The 21,859-nt window shown below is 36.2% G+C and overlaps 1 protein-coding gene across 2 annotated transcripts in view; it reads right to left on the reverse strand.

Moving 5' to 3' along the window:
• Window positions 1-21,859, reverse strand: part of Znf800 (zinc finger protein 800) — a 53,610-nt gene that overhangs the window by 15,140 nt on the left and 16,611 nt on the right. The window contains exons 4-6 of one of the 2 annotated variants that reach the window (XM_090333246.1): window positions 16,119-16,262; window positions 10,869-12,558; window positions 7,911-9,642 (exon numbers count right to left, since the gene is read on the reverse strand). In XM_090333246.1, coding sequence (XP_090189372.1) covers window position 9,642; window positions 10,869-12,558; window positions 16,119-16,262 — 1,835 coding nt within the window. In that variant the 3' untranslated portion in view covers window positions 7,911-9,641. Of the gene's footprint in view, window positions 1-7,910; window positions 9,643-10,868; window positions 12,559-16,118; window positions 16,263-21,859 lie in introns of those variants that run through there. The other variant, XM_090333245.1, reaches the window with a different exon arrangement.

The raw sequence follows: 21,859 nt of genomic DNA on the forward strand, positions 1-21,859 counted from the left end.
AAGGAATGCTAATGCTGCATTGGGTGTACCTAAGATCAGAGGTTGCATGATGTGGTATTTATACACAATGGAATTCTATGCTCCTGTCAGAAAGAACGATATTGCCCCATTTGTAAGGAAATGGAAAGACTTAGAAAAAATATTAAGTGAAGTAAGCTAGGCTCAAAGGAACATAGGCTCAATGGTTTCCCTCATTTGTCATAATCAGTAGAAACCTTGGGCTCTCCTAGCAGAGATTCACAATAGAACAAAATCTAGAGACATAAGGCCAAATAGTATGACACTAAATGTAAGGACCTCCAGGATATAGAAACAAAAGCCATATAATGAGTGATTGTTGTCCTTAATGTACTGTTATCTCTCATCTCTTTTGCTGTCCCTTGGTTATCTCATATTGTTACAATATTTCACCTTGTCATCTGATATATTTTTATATATGCTTAATTGGTTATTTGAAATAGGATAGGGAAGGGAGGAAATCAAGATGAGCGTAGGAAGACGGGGAGGGAAATGGGGACCATGACCTGAGAAAGGGTATAAATATTTGTGAAGTAATGTACCTTCTATCTGATGAATATAATGTAACCCTATTAATTACAATAAAAATATATTTAAAAATCAGAGGTTGCCTTTAACTTCTATCATCTTTCAAATGAAAAGCAGGTACATCCAAAGCTTAAGATATCTTAGCAAAATAACTCCTTCCATTGAGCAAGCTGTGAAAAGGGCTAGTACAGGAGATTCACCCAATAGGCAATGAATCAAACTGTACCAGGCAGATTTTCCCTTGCAGGAGTCTGAGGTCAAACTGTTTGAAAAAGTAAATGAAAAAGAAGGCAGGAAGAAGAAATCATGAAGCAGTTACAACCATATTAAGATAAGTGCAACACATTCATTGGGCAGAGTGGCATTCAATGTTCCTAATTTCTATACATCCACCTAAATTTTACCTGTTGATGCCAATTTATACAATGACTCCTGTACTCCCTTAAGATATAACTATTTCTATCTTCCCTAACATTGCCATGGAAAGCCTTCTAATATTCTTCCCTTATTAGTTACAGACTAAAATTCTATGTTCGCAACCAAAAGAAAGTCAACATAGTATTTCTATTATTATTATATAGGTGTCATGTCTTCATACATGGTGATGTACATGGTAGAACTCCCTTCCAGCTTGTTGTATCTGTGTTTGGACACTATGTAATTCAAAAGGCTATTCTAAACATTAAAAATTAATACTTTATCACTGTAATTGTGTACTTTAAGATTAAAGAGACACAAGGAAGTTACAGAAAACAAAATTAGCTACTTTAAAATGAATTATACGGCCGGGAATTTTGCCTAGTGGTTAGAGTGCTTGCCTAGCACACACGAAGACCTGGGTTCAATTCCTTGGTACCATATATATAGAAAAAAACCAGAAGTGGTGCTCAGGCTCAAGTGGTAGAGCTTCTAGCCTTGAGAAAGTCCAAGGACAGTGCTCAGTCCCTTATCCTAAACCCAGGACTGGCAAAAAAAAAAGAACCATACAACTTTGGGGAAGTCAGGAGAGGGAAAACTTGGAGAGAATGAGGGAGGGATCATACTGTTCAAAAGGAGTCTACACATTACCTGAATCATGTAATGGTAACTCCTTTGTACATCACCTTTACAGTAAAATTTTTAAAAACAGAAAATGGGGGAAATAAACTTCCTTCCTAACCCAGCGATGGCAGTTTACACCTGTAATCCTGGCTACTCGGGAGGCTGAGATCTGAAGATAGAGATTTGATGTCAGCCCAGACAGGAAAGTCTGTGCAACTCCTATCTCCAATAAACGACTCAGAAAATAACCAAAAGGGAAGCTGTGGCTCAAGTGGTAAGAATACTAGCTAAACTTGAGCAAAAGAAGCCCAGAGACAGCACCCAAGGATCACAGTTCAAGCCCCAGGACCAGGAAAACAAAACAAAACACCTTCTTAAGTGTGCAAATATATCTTATGTAAGAATTTTGTGGTAAATTAGTGAAGTGGTTCTTCTAGAATCACACTGAACAGCTGACTAGTCAAAAGGCCAAAGAAGAGAAATTAGACAATTAGGAAGAGGCTTGTAAAAAGCAGAGGCTACTGATATAAGCCTTGAAAATTCTTTGTAAGTTTCAGCAAATACACTGTTTAACTTTGTTATGGTAATTTTTTTCAAAGCCTACCCATCCCTAAAAGAGAATGTTCAGAAATTTTCAATATCTACAAGAGCAAAGGGGGTTCCTGGAGAAACATTAAAGAGGTAAAACAAGGGCCAGGAGTTTGGCCTAGTGGTAGAGTGCTTGCCTAGCATGCACGAAGGCTGGGGTTCGATTCCTCGGTATCATATATGTAGAAATAGCTGGAAGTGGTGCTGAGGCTCAAGTGGTAGAGATCTGTCCTTGAGAAAGGACAGTGTTCAGGTCCTGAGCTCAAGCCCAGGACTGGGAGAAAAAAAAAAAAGAGGAAAACAAGAAAAGAGTTTTCTGTGCAATAACAAGCACATTTTTGCACTATGTTCCTAATACTTTGCTATTTTTCTTCTGAGGTGTATCCCTTACATTTTAGTGCCAATCAAAGTAAGTTGCCTGCCACAACTGACCAAAGAACCCAAGAGGAGCCTTAATTGTTCTTGTAAAGTATGTTTACACAGATAATAAAGTCTGGCTAAAATTTATGCATCTAATTTATCTTCAGTATAATCCCAAAAGGACGAAAGGTTAATATTCAAAATCTGAATTGTAATGCTAGTTGCAAAAATGATTCAGTTTGATTTGGTAATTTCTCATATGCATCTTCTTATATTAAATGTGTTACCAGATTATATGAGGGATACCCAAAGTTATTACAGCTCAAGAAAACAATTTCAAGCACAGGGAGGTACATTTCCAACCACATCACTCTTTTGCTTATACTACTATGTTTTGTGTGTCAGTAACACACTCCTCTGATACCTGTCACAAGCATAAATGCCAGGAAATGTGGCATTTGCCTGAAATCTGAAGTTGAGGAACCTGAGTTGCAAGCCAGCCAATTATCACAAGAGCCTGTCAAGAAAAAAACAAAACCTACAGTACAGATCTGAAGACATTAAGTATTCGACACCTACAGAAAACCACCCAAGGTTCTCTCTGGTGATGCAATTATTCTATTCTCTGAGAACTGAAAGTTCCTAAATCACCTTATCTTTACAATTGTGATCGAGAACCATCAGATGTGTGGGTAAACTCTTCCACAACATAATTTAACAGCTACTGCCACCAATGATTACTATGGGCAGGTTTTTGATGAGTACTGTTTTTTAATCTTTTTCTAACACATTCAATAAAGCAATTTCTGATTCAGCTAAATGATAATCTCCTGAAGAATTTACGTTTTCCACAATCAAATGAGTTCTTTCAAATTGTACTTTGTATCTACCTTCATTTGGTTTTATAAAGATAGTTCCGAAATACTATGCAATTATTCTTTGCTCCATTGTCAGTGTTTTGAACATGACTAAAAATATTTCTATGATAAATCACTAAGATTTGCAACAAAACAATTTATAATGAATGTTCTTATAACTCCCTAATACACTGGGGCACTGTAGCTCATGTCTATAATACTACCTACTCAGGAGGCTGAAATCTAAGGATCAACGTTCAAGCCCGCCCAGGCACAAAAGGACCTGAGACTCTAATCTCCAATTAACCTGGATAAAATGGGAAGTGGGGGTTGGCTCAAGCATAGGGTGATAGCCTTGAGCTGAAGAGCTCAGGTACAGTGCCCAGGCCAACTGCAAGTCCTATGACCCACAAAAAAAAAAAAAGCTTTAATACCTTTTCAAAACAAATGAAATAGTTCTAAGAATGATAAGCTAAGTGACAGCAAACCATAAAGTAATGTCTTCATTATCCCAATTAAATATAAAGCAGCAGATATAAATGTGATGATACAATAGGTTCTCTCTTCTAATGCAACAATTTCCACGTAAATTAATTTAGTAATAAAATTCTTCATCTAAATATACCATGAAAGTACTTTACAGTACTAAACATGTAAAGTGTATAGCAACATGCCAGTTGTTGTTTTACATGTATTTTTCACCTTACCCTCTGATAAATCTATGAGGTAAGAAATATAATCTCTACTTTACAAGTAAGGTCACTAAGTCACAGAATATTTAAAGGAAGCTGGGTGCTCCTCACGACTCACACCTGTAATCATAGCTACTCAGGAGGCTGAAATCAGAGGATTGTTGTTCAAAGCCAGCCAGGTATGTGAGAAGCTTATCTTCAATTAACCAAAAGAAAACCAAAAGGGGAACTGTAGCTCAAGTGGTCAGTGGTAGCGTTGTCAGGGACAGCACCTAGGTCCAGAGTTCAAGTCCCCCAACAGACAAAAAAAATAGAGGAATGAGTGGATTCAAAAATTGTACCAACTTATCTAACTCCAGATCATTATTAAAAACTGCCAAAAAGATACACTGTGGTAAATGCCTTTTCCAGATGGTAAAATGTGCAATATAAGGTTGTAATGATTCTGTTGTCTCCAACTATGGAAACCTGAGTATATCTCATTAAACTCCAGACAAAAAGCTGGACACAAGTAACATATATGTGTAATACTAGCTACTCAAGAGGTTAAGATCTGGAGAACCAAAGCTCAAAGCCACTTTGGGCTTGGAAGTCTGTGAAACCCCATCTCCAACTAACCAGCAAAAATTATCATTAAAAATAATAGATTCCGGCTGGGAGTTTGGCCTAGTGGTAGAGTGCTTGCCTAGCATGCAAAAAGACCCGGGTTCGATTCCTCGGTACCACATACATAGAAAAAAGCTAGAAGTGGTGCAGAGGCTCAAGTGGTAGAGCTCTAGCCTTGAGAAAGTCCAAGGACAGTGCTCAGGCACTGAGCTCAAGCCCAGGACTGGCAAAAAAAAAATAATAATAATAAATAATAATAGATTCTATCACAGGTCTGTTGGTAGGATTAAAAGCATTACACATGTAAAGTGTTAGCAGAGTTCTTGGTATACAAGAACTCCATAAATATTATTATTAGCCTTAAGAATTAACTTTATTTTCATAAATTTTCATCTACTTGGAAGTATTCTCTAAAATATGATTCACCAATATTTTGATAATGTTTATGAAATTAAGATTCAAAGTCTCAAATATGTTTAGTACCATTCCTATTCCTAAACATTTATAAGTGCCTTGGTGTATATGAAAATTAGGCACAGTATAACTTATTAAGATACAGTTCCTAATGATAAAACCATACAACTAAACTAATTCATTGAATGGATAAAAACAACTCCCCCCCCCAACCAAATAACACCTATGGTACTTAAATTCTCCCACAATTCTGGTAGTAGCAAAAATATAAAAACAAAGAAGTTTAAAAATACTCCTTCTAAATCAGTGTAGAGCAATAAAGATTCAGAAGAAAATGAACTGTAAATTTCACATTTCTTGCTGGGTGTGGTGGCTCATGCCTATAATCCTAGCTCCTCAGGAAGCTGAGACCTGAGGATCACAGTTCAAAGCCAGCATGGGCACTAAAGAACCTGAGACTCATCTCCAATTAATCACTAGAAAATGGGAAGTGGGGCTGTGGCTCAAGGGATAAGGCAGTATCCTGGAGCTGAAGAGCTCAGAGGCAATGCCCAGGCTAAGGGGTAGGGAGGCTCTTGAGCTGAAGAGCTTGGGGACAGTGCCCAGGCTTAGAGTTCAAGCCCCATACACACACACACACACACACACACACACACACACACACACAAATTCACATTCTTACTTTCCTCAAAGAAACATTTTCATTATCTTGGCACTAATAATCTTAATTAAAAGACAAGAAAAAGCCAAGGTAAGAGCTAGATGTTCACTGAAATAAGATAAAACATTGTGTGAGAGAGGGAAAAAGAACTGGTAGTTAAAAAAGCCAAAACTACTGAGTTTAAGTAAAACTTGTTTTAATCCCATATTTTACAATGTGCCTAATCCCTATGAAACCAAGATAGCAGCTGCTCCTAAGATTACTGATCCTTTCTCCTTAGTTCCTAAAGACAGAAGGAAAAAAATAGCATAGAACACACATGTTTCTGTCTATGAGCACAAATACCATGCTGCATTATATCCTACAATTCAACTATTACAACCATAGCTAGATTGTAATTCTTCAGAGACTATGGGTTCTAATAGAAAAGTAACTTCTAAAATTCCAAAGAAAGAACTGTAGGTCACTGACGGCAATTTAGAAGTCTATTATTATTATTATTATTATTATTATTATTATTATTATTATTATTATTATTTTGGTTGTGGGTTTAAACTCAGGTGGTCCTGAGCACTCTCCCTGGGCTTTTTTGCTCAAGGTTAGAGCACAGCACTTCTGGCTTTTTGTTTATGTGGTACTAAGGAATCAAACCCAGGGTTTCATACATGCTAAGTAAGCACTCTACTACTAAGCCACATTCCCAGCCTCCTTTTATTTTTTTAAGAAGTTATTTCTAGCTCATTTTCAGTGGTCATGCTATTTGAAAAGACCTTTTACAACTTTGTTATAGCAAATATGCCTATTTTCATACATATTTGCTATTAACACTTATAGGAAAAATCTTTCTGCAAACCCACAAAACTTTCTACCACAAAGTTCACTAACGCAAACTGGGTAGCACACACTGTTATTTATAAAGCAATATAACAAATACATTTTCCTTTGAAAATGTGAAAGTACTTTTCAAAGCAGCCTGTGTTACCTAAATATTTAGCTGATACAAGCAAAACTAGCTAAAAATTAAAGATGGGAAATTTATATCCTTTTTCTAAAGGTTTTCTCCAAGTTAGAATTATAAAGGAAGAAAAAGAGACAATCCCCCCCCCAAAAAAGAAAAATCGTACATTCAGGTGTATGTGTATCTTCTAATGAACCCTGCTCATTTTCAGCCAGACCTCAACAGGCTCTTGTGCTTTTACTATCCATATTCATGATGCTAAAGAACAAAGTTATACCTGTTATGTGTCTCTCCTTTTTCACCACTCTGAGGAAGACACCTTTAGAGAAGAAAGTTAAATTCAATTCTAAAGAAAACCTTTGTTGTTTCTTAGGGGACAGGTGTCCTCAAGTCTTGGCTGGCCTACAACTTGCAATCTCTTGCCTAAACTTCCTGAGTGCTGGGATTAAAGGTGAGAACCACCAAAGCCATCTTACAAAAACTTTTAATCAAATGGCAGCAAAATGGTATCTTTAGTCTGAAATTTGTTTTAATATAAAATAAGCCGTTTCTGATGACTTTATCTGGTTAATTACCATTCACCACAACAAAAAGTGAGACTACTTCTTTGTATGCCTCAGTACAGATAAGCTTCTAACATAAATTCTGTATGCTTCTTGACCTCAAGGACATCAAGCCCAATCCCTTGAAATGGCAGAGCTCAAGACTTAAAAAACAAAATGTAAGGATGAAGATTAGAAAAGGGTAGGAAGAACGTTCTAATTTCTTGTCCATTCAACCTTACTACACTAGCCCCAGTTTAGTCTGTTATGTGTGCCATGATCGCTATTATAAAATATTCCCCATGTCTCTAGACCCTTCTAATTTAGGAAAATTTTAACACTATTTTTTCCACGATCCAGATGCAATTTTCTGACAGTCCCTAGAGCTCTTGTTTTCTCCTCTTTCGAGTGCTGTTCTGTGGCTCAAATTATTTAGGAGGAAACACAGTAAGAATGATCCTGTGAAAACCAGTGGGTGGATGGAAGGAACTTCAAGCAACTTGTCCTCAACATCAGGCTATTTTTCTTTCTTCTCTACAGAATGTAACAAGAAAAGGAGAGATGAAAAGGCCAACATAGAGTATGTCTTGTGTGTAGGCATGCACAAAAAGATAACACCTTGCAAAGTCAAAAATACAGGTTTAATAATGTGCAACTAATGAAGATGGTTTATAAATGAAATACCACCTACACATTTAGTCCCTAAATATATTATGCTATTAGTCATTAAATTTAGACCTATAAGTACAAATTTACCATCTGTGAAAAAGTAACCTGTTTTTAAATTAAAGAGAAATCATTACTCTACTTCTTAAAAATAAAACTATCAGGATATATAATTCAAGTGTAGCTGCTCATAGTCACTGAATAAATTTAAATCTGATAATAAAACATTTAAGTTTCAACCAATGCACCTTTGTTGAAGCACATTTAGCTGAAATAACTTCGAGTCTGGTTTATTTCCATCACATATAGTACATTTTTCCAACAAGAACATGTACATTCAATATAGAACATTTCCAGCAACAATTACAGTCTTTCTAGTTTCCTTTCACAGTATATTTTAGTGCAAAGCACTGAGAAGGGTAAATGTTTTTCTAGCTATAGAAGCATTTTATTATGACCTTATGGATCTTCAACAATTTAAAATTTCATACAAAAAGTATATATAAATGGACAGAGTCCATTTTAAGTACAGATGTGAACCTATATAAAAACATGGTATATTTTCTGCTGTAACTTTTAAAATAATTTGACACAAATTGCTAAAAAATAAAATATTCCCTAAAAATTACAAAATATTGATACACAAAACCCTGCCCAAAATTTCATAAAGATAGATGTACTTTTTTTTCTAAAATCTTGATTACAAAAATGGACAAGAATTCATTATTTTCTAAATTTTACTGCAGGAGTCAGATATTATATAAAGTAGTCATTTAAAATCTTTCTTGGGAGAAAAATAAAAATCAAGGTTTACAGCCCCATGTTCCTTTCTCAGCAACATTTAAAGAAATAAACTAGTAACATAAGAAGTGGTTGTGCATGGATTGTCCTCATCCATAAAATATCAGCAAGCTATTTATTACCTTCACATAAGCATTAATGTGTGGACTTAAAGAAAAATTCAGAAACTGAAGAATAAGGCTGCATCTATCATTAAAGTGCTTTACATAAAAATAAAGAAAAATAGGGGAATGTTTAATTTTCACAAAATCCTCAGATGTTTACAAATAAAAATGCAATGTTCCACGCATTAAAATGAGCTGTAACTTTACTGTAGCATATAGTTCAGAAGAAAACCTTCAAATATTTAAGTGCTGGAAAACAAGTTAAAAACAAATGGCTGTAAAAAATGATCATGAATATTTAGTAGGCTAAATATTTATGGTGTGTTGATGCTAATTTATCTTTTGTTACTAGAATACACTCACTAGGAAAATTGTATGTCTGTACAATCCAAATGAAAATTTTGCAAAATAAATGAAACAAAACTTAAATCACTAAAAATATAAAATCTGTCAGTGAAAAACTTATTTTCTTCAGGTAGTTGATCATTTAATCAACAAATTATTTGCAAAATGAAATCTGCATCATTTTTGTAGAAACTGTAGACCAAATTCACAAAGCCAAGGTGGTTAGGTGATGGACTGTGATGAAAATATGTACTGTCACAACTAGTTGAAAGTGATGGAGTAGGCACTGCCTTAGAAGCTAGTTATTATTTTTGTCAGAAAACAGGAATTACAGTTGAAAATTTATGAAAATGTTTTCTTTTTTCTCAAAGTACCATGTGAAGACGGTTAGTGGTTCTAACAACTTAAAGTCTTTCCACAAAAATGAACTTCAAACCTTTTCGCACATCACTTGAAGTTATCTGAGGAGAAATGGGAATAAATGAACACTTTTGAGTTTATCGATAAAACCTTGGTCTTAAAAATTACACAACAGTAAATGACTTCTAAAGAATGTTTTCATTTCAAGTTTTCCACACAAAAAAAATGTGTGATAATCAAACTACAACAGTGAAACCTACCAGACACTCAAACTAACTATTTCGCTTTAGAATTTGAATTTGAAACTAATTTAATTCTAAATACCTTAAACGCTTTAATATAAGAAACACCAGTACAGAAGGTAAACTTTGAAAACAAGTAGACTTGCAAAAACAATTAAGCATGAGTAGTCTACTCTTACTCTTCCTTTTGGACTGCATTTGAAAAATCTACATTTGTTCTAAAGCCTTCTTTTAAAAGTATTATTTTTCTTCCTTCCAAATAAGGATTTTACTTTTGTTGCAATACACAACCACCAAAAAAAGAAAAAAGAAAAAATATTGTTCCTTAATAATAACTGCTGAGATAATGATCACCAAACTTCAAACAGAAAGGGAAAAATAAGAGTATCTAAACTTAAATAATTCTTTATTCTTTATATAGCTCAAAACTAAAAAAAAAAGTCTCTAACACACACTCCCTAGGGAGAAGGGGGGAAAAAAAAATCAAACTTTCATTTACCAACATTCCCCTTTGCCTGAAAGTATTGTAATTAAGATAAATATTAAATGCTAATCATTATTCTAAATTAAATTTAGGAAATTTTTTTCTGAGTGCAGCATTTTATTTAACCATCACAGATTTTTTACAATAATTACAGTGCCTCAAAATATTCTTCCTATAATTATCATCTTCACAAACTCCTTCTAATATATTTAATTTCCCTACAATGCATTAATTAGTATGCTAAGCCACCAAATCAAAGTAAACCTGTGCAAAGTTAAACACAAGATTTCTATTGTAAACATAACCAAAATAAATGTATATATTTTACATTAAAAGGAAAGCACTGACCCTGTGCCACCTATCTGTAACTACATTGCATTGTCCTGTGGAAAGTAAGTTCTGAAGTTAATTTTTGTTCCCACGCCACTGAAATAAAGGTCACTGAAGAGGTAAATGCAATATGCACATTACTCTTGCAGTTCCCATTGACATAAAATAAATGGAAGTAAATGTGTTAAAATGAACCAGCTATAAGAATATGGTCAATTTTTTTTTTAGTTCGATGGGGGTAAAAAAGCAAAACTCTGTAACTGTTCCTCACCAGACAAGAGCCTTAGATCTTGTACTTCGGCCTTTGGTTTTGTTTCCTTCAGGTGAATTGGAAGCATTTGCCTTATGAGTTTTCTTATGATGTTCAAGGTAAGTCTTTTTGGCAAATGCCTTTCCACACTTATTGCATCTGTGAAGAGAAAAGTTTTTTGTGACTTTTACTTCAATACCGACGTCAGCTACTTCAAACTTTTTACTGGGAGAGTTAGAAGTGCCATCATGTTTTGAATCACTATGTTTTGCTTCATCCTTCGAAGGGCCTCTTTTTGCCACTTTATTTAGAACAAAATCAATAGGCTTTTTTATAGCTCTAATCTCTAAACTGGCTGTTATTTTCCCAAGATAGCGAGATGACTTTTTATGAACCACAGTTATATGTCGTATCACATCGCGCTTCCGACGAGTTTCGTAAGTGCAAAGAGGACACTTGTAGAATTTAACATAAATGTTATTTCCATCTGTGTGCAACTCAATATGTTTAGTCAAGTTCTGTTTGGAAGTAAACTGACGTTTACAAAGTTTACAGTAAAGTTGCTTAAAGTCAAAGCCAGCTGAAAGTTTTGGTTTCCTAGTTTTCTGCTGGCCACCTGCAGCTGACGGACTAGTTGATTTAGGGCTTTCAGAGTCTTGTTTAACTTTATTTTTCTGTGCTGCCGGTGTGTTCTTCTTTTCATTTGAATGATTTGTTCCCTTTAATTCATTCTGTGGAGAATGGGTAATGGAAGGGGGTGAAGATTCTACAGATTCTGCTGGTTCAACTTTCACTTTTATTTCTGAACTGTTGGCAGTATTATTAGGACCTTTTTCTCTTTTAGAGTTTGTTCCAGACAGAGTTATCTTGTGGACAATTTGCATATGCCTTTTAAGCATTATTTGTGAACTATATTTCCTCTTGCAAAGAAGGCATTTGCATGCAGTTAAATTGTATTCAGCCTTTGAAGGCGACTTTTGTTTTCGAGTCTTAAAAGATTTTTTAGGAGAAACAGAATCCAGGAACAAAGGTTGCCCAGGCTTTGTTGCTATATCAGGAGTAATTGAATCCCTCCTCAGTCCTCTATGGACTTCATCAAAATGCCTCCTTACATTCGCTTTTGTAGCAAATGATTTACAACATACTGGACAACTCCTACTTAATGAAACTAGAACATTTTTACTGCGTCCTTTAGTTTGGTTTGGATTCTTCCGTGTTTCAATATACTTTTTTAGTTCTTCCATCTTTTTCTTGTGTACTTTTCGAATGTGACGACGAACACCACGTCTAGAATTGAAATCTTTTCTACAAAGGCAACATATCAACTGGTGGCCAAAATCAGAACTGTCAGAAGTTTCCAAGTCAGCCTGTGATTCCTGAGGCTGTTCATCAGATGTGGGTGTAACTTCATCTGCAACACTCTCAGCAGGAGGGGGCTCTACAGTTTCCACCTCTGCGTCTACAAGTGGTACTGCTTTTGACTGCTCCGTGTTGGTTTCTTGGACTTGAACTTCAGTTTGCTCAGGAGTGTCACTGGACTCTGTGACTTCTGTAGGATTATCCGTCCTTGAGATATACTGAAACACTGCATTTTGGTTAGTTTCTATGGGTTCTAGCTTAATAATATATTCTCGCTTATCCACACTTGGATATATGGCTTCTAGGAGATCACTTATGGCTTGGCTCTGTTTATCATTTACATCAGGAAGGTCTGTCAAAGATAAAAAACAACAAAAAAACACATTTTAATCTGAAATAGTTATTCTGCTCTAGAGCCCTCTAGTATTTTTAAATAACTTAGGGCTCTATCAAAAAACTTTATTACTGATCCATAGATATATTTTTACAAATGCATTACCTACTGTTCAATAGTATATGACTATAAAAACTAGTATTAACTAAATTAAAATTTGCTTTTGCTCAAATTCTCATCACAGTATGAAAATGTTAAGAATGCTATCATCCTAAAGAGCTACTTTTGCTTCTAAGTGCCCTTATTATAAAGCATATAAGCAAATGGATGTTCCAACAAATAAAACTGCATACTTTTAGTCTGAAAACATATCTTATTTTCACAGTTTTCATGCTCATTTTTCTAAGAAGAGGAAATCAAACTTCTGTTTTCAAACTAGTAAAGGTACTCAGAATTCTCATAATCCAGGTCAAATTGAACATCATGAAGATTATATAAATGAAAATGATTTTTAAAATAAAATACAACATTGTTCCCATTAAGCCTTAGTAATACTGTTTACATCTCAATATTTAACCAAAATAAGAAAGTATTTCTCAACAATTTGATAAATGACATGATGTATAGAAAGAATTATTTGCTATGAACTCAATCTTATTCTACATCATCCTTCCCCCCCTTCCCCCAGCCCAGTCCTAGGCTTAAGCTCAGGGTCTGAGCACTGTCCTTGGACTTTCTCAAGGCTAGAGGTCTACCACCTGAGCCTCAGTACCACTTCCGGGTTTTTTTCTATGTATGTGGTACCAAGGAATCAAACCCAGGTGTTCGTACATGCTAGACAAGCACTCTACCACTAGACCAAACTCCTAGCCCCCCAACCTTTTTTTTTTTTTTTTTTTTTAAGCAGTACTGGAGTTTGAACTCTGGGCTTTATGTTTGCTAGGCAGGCTGCTCTGTACTGCTAAGCCACATTTCTAGCCTTTTGGCACTAATTATTTTATATAAGCTCTCACTCATTTCCTGCTCAATATGCACCTGGACCATTTTTTCACTCCCATTGTAGCTATGGCAACAGGCATGCTTCCATGTTCGGCTTGTTCCACTGAGATAAAGTCACATGGATTTTCTGTCTGAGCTAGCCCGAAACCATAATCCCCTCAATCTCCCTCCCGTGTAGCCAGTATGAAAGACACGTATCATTGCATTTGGTTATCTGGAAAAGGTCTTGAAAAGTCTCTGTCTCTCTCTTCTTTTTTTTTTTTTTTGGTTAGTCATGGGGCTTGAACTCAGGGTTTGGACACTGTTCCTAAGCTATTCAGCTCAAGGCTAGTGCTCTACCACCTGAGCCCAGGTACCTTATCTAGTTTTCTAGATATAAGAGTTTCATGGACTTTTGTGCCCGGGCTGGCTTTGAACTGTGATCCTCAGATCTCAGCCTCCTGAGAAGCTAGAATTACAGGCATGAACTACTGGCATTTGGCTCTTGAAAATTCTTTTACCCACACTAGCCTACATCTGCGATCCTACTGATTTTAGTCTCCCAGACAAGTCCTAACAAGACACAGTGTTACTAAAATGGTTAAAAACTGTATTTATTCAAAAATTAAGAGCTAGTTTTACTTACTCATACAGTAGTTCCACTGTTTATAGGTAAAAATAGCCTATTTTAATAGAATTTGTCTAACACAAGTTACTTTTCCACATACAACTCTTAAATTAAATCTAGATACAAATACGTCTACCAAACCTATTACCTATTTAGAAATCAAGAAATGATTCATTATAATTCCTCTAATCCACTCATCTTTCTTTTTAAAATGTTATAGTATGATAATACTTTCATAAAAGTGTAGAATTACCAAAACTAGTACAAATCTGGTAAAATCCATCTGGCAATCATTTCACTCTGTGAGTAAATTCTACAATCTAAACATTTTTTTAAAAAAGCTACAAAAAATTAGTTTCCTGGAGCCAGGAGTTTGGCCTAGAGGTAGAGTGCTTGCTTCACATGAACGAAGGCTTGGGTTCGATTCCTCGGTACCACATACATAGAAAAAAGCCAGAAATGGTGCTGAGGCTCAAGTGGTAGAGCTCTAGCCTTGAGAAAGTCCAAGGACAGTGCTCAGGCCCTGAAGCCCAGGACTGGCAAAAAAAAAAAAAAAAAATTAGTTTCCTACTAGTATGAAAAGGATAGCTATGAAACTAATTTCTATGAACTTCCTTTTAATTCACTGCTCAATAATATGTTGAATAATATCGAACAACAGGACCAGGAATGTAGCCTAGTGGCAGAGTGCTCGCCTCCCATGCATGAAGCCCTGGGTTCGAATCTTCAGTAATATGCAGAAAAAGTCAGAAGTGGTGCTGTGGGTGAAGTGACAGAGTGGTAGCCTTGAGCAAAAAATATCCAAGGACAGTGCCCAAATCCTGAGTTCAAGTCCCAGGACTAGCAAAATAATAATAGTAATAATAATAATAATATCAAATAACAATAGGAATTCCCTTTTAACCTACTTTGAGGCTAACAATCTAGTAAAACATAGCACAACACTTGGATATGTAGTTTGCATTTTACTCTATCCCAAAAGGTGAGGAAGAAAATATTTAAGACCCACAATCCATCTATGGTGTCAGTCTGATAAAGTAAATAATATATTGGTAAGTACATAAAAATGTAAATCCCTGAATAAGAAATAGTGAAGTAGGCTATAATTAATATATTTTAGAGAACTGACATTAATTCTTTAAGGAAAATAATACAATTAATTATACACTGTTACCTTAACACAAAAAATTATATACCTATTCCAACCAACATCTGATTCTACATTCTACTTATCTTTCATGACCTCACGTTAGTATGTAATACAATCTAACAGCAATAAAGGGACTGATCTAAATTAATTTCACTAAGAATAAAACTGTCAAATCAAGACCCAGAAAAAAATAGATTACTGACATTTTGAAATATTCTCCATCATTCCCCAAAATCATATGATTCTTAGTCTTTAATTTTCAGCATTCTCATTTACTTAGGGACAAACCAAGTGATCAATTGTATCTGGTTATAAGCTGTTAAAGTATTAATTTTTTTTTCTTTTTACATTTTTTATTGTAATTAGTAAAAGGGTTACATGATATTTGCCAGATAGAAGGTGCATTAATTCACATACACTGATACCCTTTCACATGTCTTGGTACCCATTACCCTCCCCCCACACCCCCAAAGTAATAATTTTTTAAAGAAAAACAAAACAAGAAATTGCTTCATGATACCAGTAATGTTGTTCCTTATAAACATTCTCGATATAAACTATATGCCCATATGGATATTCAAAAACAATAGCAAATACTGTAATACAAGTAAGCAAACTACTCAGTTTAACTTCTTATATGATTATCTAGGAGAGAAAGCATGGCTGGAGTACCCACCTAAAAAACATAATTTTAGTACTATATCTGAATTATCTAAAAGCTGGATTAAATGCCATTTTAATGAAAATGTATAGATGCAGTATAAGAATATGACAAAATGTGTAATTGGTTATGCATATGAATAGAATAGGAACAAAACTTACTGTCATCCATCTGGAGGCTTGGTGGGCAATAAAATTTCTTATGGGTAATTAAATTTGGTAATCCTCTGAAGAGACTGCGGCATAATTTACATTCAAAAATTGTGTCCACATCTTTTAATAAAATGTGCTTAAGTTGTCTAGTTCCTACAAAGAAAAAGAAAGGAAAAATTAATATAAAAATTTAAACATGCACTTTTAAATGGGGAACCCAAAAGGGCAACTACTCTTTGAAAACAAAACATAAACATGGTCAATTTCTCCATTTCTATATTTAGAATTAAGTTACAAATTATGTGCAAAGCAAAATCTTACTATTATCTATCAATTTTGGGAGTAACACATATCCCCTTTCTACTTTACTACCCAATCAATTCTTGGGATACCCCAAGGTTGTTTCTGTTATGTGGTTAATCCAGTGAGTTGGGAACAAAGACATATGCAAACCTGAAGATTTTGACTCAACAGGTCTTGGTTACAGAGGGCAGGAAAATGTTTACAAAGCCCTAGGTTCAATTCCTCAGTCCCACATACGCAGACATGGTGCTAGGACCCAAGTGACAGAGCCCTAGCCTTGTGCAGTGTCCAAGGACACAGTGCCCAGGCCTGAGTACAACCCCCAGGACTGGCAAACAAAAAAATTATGAAAGACCAAAAGAGACAGAAAAACAAGTGGCAACAAGCATTCAATTTTTAAAATAAAACATTTTCCAGTAATAAAATATAAATAGAAGATTCTTGTTGGTACTTCCTACAGGCCCTTGCATAGAAATGCTGACAATATTGTCAGCATTTGTAAGCTTTACAAGTTAATGTGACTGAAATCTCCACCACATACATAAGTGATTAACAAACTACAAGGAAGAACAAGATAAAAATGATTTGGTTAAGTTTATCTAATTCATCTCATTCTTAGGAAATCTAGTTGAGTACCTAACCTAATATCCATGGCAAAACCAAAGAAAAATTTTCCAAATATTCTAAAGTAAGGCTTGCTGGCCCATACAAGAGATTTGATTCTGCTTTTAAAGATAGACAAAAAAAAGCCGGGCATGGTAGCTCCCGCCTGTAATCCTAGTTACTCAGGAGACTGAGATCTAAGGATCACGGTTCAAAGCCAGTACAGGAACTAAAGACCATAAGACTCCCACTAACCACTAGAAAATAGGAAGTGGGGCTGTGGCTCAAAAGTAGGGCAGTAGCCTTGAGCTGAAGAGCTCAGGACAGCACTCAGGCCCAGGGGTAGGGCGGTAGCCTTGAGCTGAAGGGCTCAGGAACAGAGTTCATGCCCCATGACCCCACCCCCCGGAAAAAAAAATCAGTATATAATTCAAGTGTCATTCTTAGTCATTAAGCTTAAATTCGATAATAACACAATAAAAGCCAACCAAGATTGTGAGGTCCTGAATTTAAAAAAAAAATTCAACTGAAGATTGAAATGGAAAGCACGTACTAGCTGATTTGTGCTTGTGTGCATATACATGCGTGCCAATGCTGGGGCTTAAATGCAGTCCAAGTTTTTACTCAAAGCTAGCAACTACCACTTGAGCCACAGCTCTATTTCTGGCTTCCTGCCCCGGCTGGCTTTGAACCACAATCCTTAGATCTCAACCTCTTGAGTAGCTATGATTATAGGCATGCGTCACTGGTACATAGCCACAGTAGCAGACCTAAAGCATAAAATAGTGCATATGCACTAGGTTGTTCATAAGATAACTAACTGCATGTTAAGACTGGGAGAGGAGAGTCCAGCATGAGGAAGAAGAAAGGATGATTCAGATGGTGAACATGATTCAAGCATTATTGTATGCATATATAAAAATAGTTATAGTGGGGGCCGGGAGCCATGGCCTAGTAGGTGAATGCTTACCTAGCATGCAAGAAGCCCCAAGTTCGATTCCTTGGTACCACATGCACAGAAAAAAAGCCAGAACTGGTGCTGTGGCTCAAGTGATAGAGCACTAGCCTTGAAAAAGCTTAAGGACAGGCCCAGCCCCTCAGTGCAAGTCCCGGGACTGGGAAAATAGTATAATGGCCAGTATAATGGTTCATGTTTGTAATCCATGTTATTCTGAAGGCTGAGATGTGAGGATTATTACTTGAAGTCAGCCCAGGCAAAAAAAAGTCCCCGAGACTCTAATCTCCACTGTGGTAGAATAAAAAAACTAAGGGACAGCACCAAGGCACAACTGGCACAAATAAAACAAGAAAATAGCATAATGAATTTGTTCAAAACGGGGAATCAGGGGGGTGGGGGGAAGAATAACAGAGGGAAAGAATATGATCAAAGTATATTATATCCAGATATAAAATTACAATCAAACTCCTTTGTACAAAAGTAATATAAACTAAAAGAAGCATAAAAATTTCCACCTATATCCCTAAATAAGTCCTACTACTATGTTTACCAGATTCTCAATTATAGAACAGCTATTAGCAACTCCTTAATTAATCCTGAACAGTTAAGCTGAGTAGGAAGTATATGCTTATGCCCAATAAACATCCAAAAAAAAAGATAATTCTAGTTTGACTATCAACAACCATAGTCATCCATCAACCATAAATGTTTCTATCAAAATACACATACACATACACATACACATACACACACACACAGAATGAATCCAGGCCCATCCAAGAAATATTCCCTCTCTTTCCGTCATGTTGAAGGCCTTCACTTCTTTTTTCTAAATATAACATTCTCTTACTTCCCAGGTCTGGTTCACTTCTAAAAACCATTAGATTCGAAAGTAGATATCATTTCCTCCAGGAAGCCTTCTCTAACTCTTCCTATTTGTTGTTAAGAATTCTTCACCCATGGGGCAGGGAGTTTGGCCTAGTGGTAAGAGTGCTTGCCTAGCATGCTTGAAGACCTGGGTTTGATTCCTTGGTACCATATACATGGAAAACTTGGAAATGGTGCTGTGGCTCAAATGGTAGAGCGCTAGCCTTGAGGAAAAACCCAAGGACAATGCTCAAGCCCTGAGTTCAAGCCTCAGGACTGGCAAAAAAAAAAAAAAAATTCACCTATGTACTCCTACTTTATTAGCTTATACACTACAATTGAAATTACTTTTCCACGTCACCATGAAGCTAGAAGATCTAAGTGAGCAGAGACAGTATCTTTGGAGCTGACTACTGTATCCGGAGGCAGGATAATACTTGCTGACATCTGTCCAATGACATGAGAGTGCTCTTTGTTTTTAAAAGTAACTTCATTTTTTAGTCTATGTGAAGTAGACTGGGAAGTCAAAAAGGGTATTGTATATACATTTATTTGTTTATTTGAATCAGAGAAGGGAAGGGGAAAAATAAGATGATGAGACAAAGGACAAAGGATGAATCAGTGTAACAGTGATATTCACTTCTTAGCAGAAAGAACAGCGCTGGAGGAATTTCAATTCGAAACTTTAGACTCTATTACAGAGCTATAATTCTCAAAACAGCTTGGTACTGGCACAAGAACAGGCCTGAAGACCAATGGAATAGAACTGAGGACCCAGATAGTAAAGCACAGACCTATGGCCACCTAATCTTTGACAAGGGAGCCAAAAAAATAGAATGGAAGAAAGATAGCCTCTTCAACAAGTGGTGCTGGCAGAACTGGTTAAGCACCTGCAGAAAACTAAAGTTGGATCCTTCTTTGTCACCTTGCACTAGAATTAACTCCAAATGGATCAAAGACCTGGAGGTAAAAGCTGACACACGGAAAACTTTACAAGAAGGAATAGGAGATACACTAGGCCTCCTTGGCACAGGTCGAAACTTTCTTAATAAGGACCAAGAATCACAACAAATCAGAGAAAGGCTGGATAAGTGGGACTGCACTAAACTGTGGAGCTTTTGTATGGCAAAGGACATAGCTAGTAAATTAATTAGGAAGCCTACAGAGTAGGAAGAAGATCTTCACTAACCATACAACAGACAAAGGCCTCATATCTAAAATATATCAACAACTCAAAAAATTGAATCACTCCAAAACTAATCTCCAAAGTAACAACCATCCCATTAAAAGATAGGCCAAAGACTTAAAGAGAGTCTTCTCTGAAGAAGAAACAAAAATGGCCTATAGACACATGAAGAAATGCTCCACATCTCTGGTCATAAAAGAAATGCAAATCAAAACAACTCTAAGATTCCACCTCACTCCAGTTAGAATGGCCAGGATCAGGAAAATGAATAATAACAGATGCTGGAGGGGATGTGGCCAGGAGGGATCATTACTACACTGTTGGTGGGAGTGCAAACTCGTTCAACCACTATGGAAAGCAGTGTGGCAGTGCCTCAAAAGGCTAAACATAGAGCTCCCCTATGACCCAGCAATTCCACTACTTGGCATTTACCCAACCATCCAGAAACAAGGGCATACTAAATCCACCAGCACAACAATGTTCATTGCAGCACTATTCACCATAGCAAAGATATGGAACCAACCTAGATGTCCCTCAGTTGATGAGTGGATCAACAAGTTGTGGTATTTGTACACAATGGAATTCTATGCTGCTGTCAGAAAGAATGACATCGCCCCATTTGTTAGGAAATGGAAAGACTTAGAAAAAATCATATTAAGTGAAGTAAGCCAGACTCAAAGGAACTTAGGCTCAATGGTTTCCCTCATTCGTCATAATCAGTAGAAACCTTGGGCTCTACTAGCAGAGATCTGCAATAGAGCAAAATCTTGATACATAAGGCCATATAATGTGAAGCTAATTGAAAGGACCTCCAGGATATTGAAACAAAAGCCATATAATGAATGATTGTTGTCCTTAATGTACTATGTTGTCTCTCATCTTCTTTGCTGTCCCTTGGTTATCTCATATTGTTACAGTATCTCACTTTGTTATCTGATATATTGAATTTATTTGTATTTGGTTATTTGAAATTTGATAGGGAAGGGGGGAAAACCAAGACGGGTGGGGGGTGTGGGGGGGAGGGTAATGGGTACCAAGACATGTGAAAGGGTATCAATGTATGTGAATTAATGCACCTTCTACCTGGCAAATATCATGTAACCCTTTTACTAATTACAATAAAAAAAAAACAAACAAAAAAAAGAATAGTATTAGTATGCACCAGATAATTCACACATTCACACATTATCTTAGTGAACCATGTGACAACTCAGTAAAAAAAAAAAAAAAATAGAACTATCATCCTGATTTCATGATTTAAATTTATGCTACCAAATTAGAGTTCATAGTTAAAATCTACCATAGTTTAGTGGATAAATAAAAATGCAGTTCAAGGGGCGGGGAGTTTGGCCTAGTGGTAGAGTGCTTACCTAGCATGCACGAAGACCTGGGTTCGATTCCTCGGTACCACATACATAGAAAAAAAAAGCCAGAAGTGGTGCTGTGGCTCAAGTGGTAGAGCCCTAGCCTTGAGAAAATCCAGGGACAGTGCTCAGGCCCTGAGCTCAAGCCCAGGACTGGCAAAAAAAAAAAAAAAACTATGGAATAATCCCAACTTTGTGTGAAATGTCTGATATGCAAGGTCCAGATGTTAACCCCAGAGCTGCAGGGAATTGGAAGATAGACGGGTCCTACACCAAGCAGGGATGGGCAACATTTATGGTGTGAGGGATAAGAGAAGTAAGTGGTTTCTACAAAGACATGAAACCCCTGGTTAGTCTGGGGCAATGCTGGAGATTAGCAGTCAAACATGGTCTGTTAAACATGATCAAGGCAGATTTTGTAACAGACTATGACCCAGGGAGTTCAGGTAATTTCATGACAATGAGAAGA

The sequence above is a fragment of the Megascapheus bottae genome, chromosome 5, assembly GCF_031878675.1.
Source record: "Megascapheus bottae isolate mThoBot1 chromosome 5, mThoBot2.hap1, whole genome shotgun sequence".
Lineage (NCBI taxonomy): Eukaryota > Metazoa > Chordata > Mammalia > Rodentia > Geomyidae > Megascapheus > Megascapheus bottae.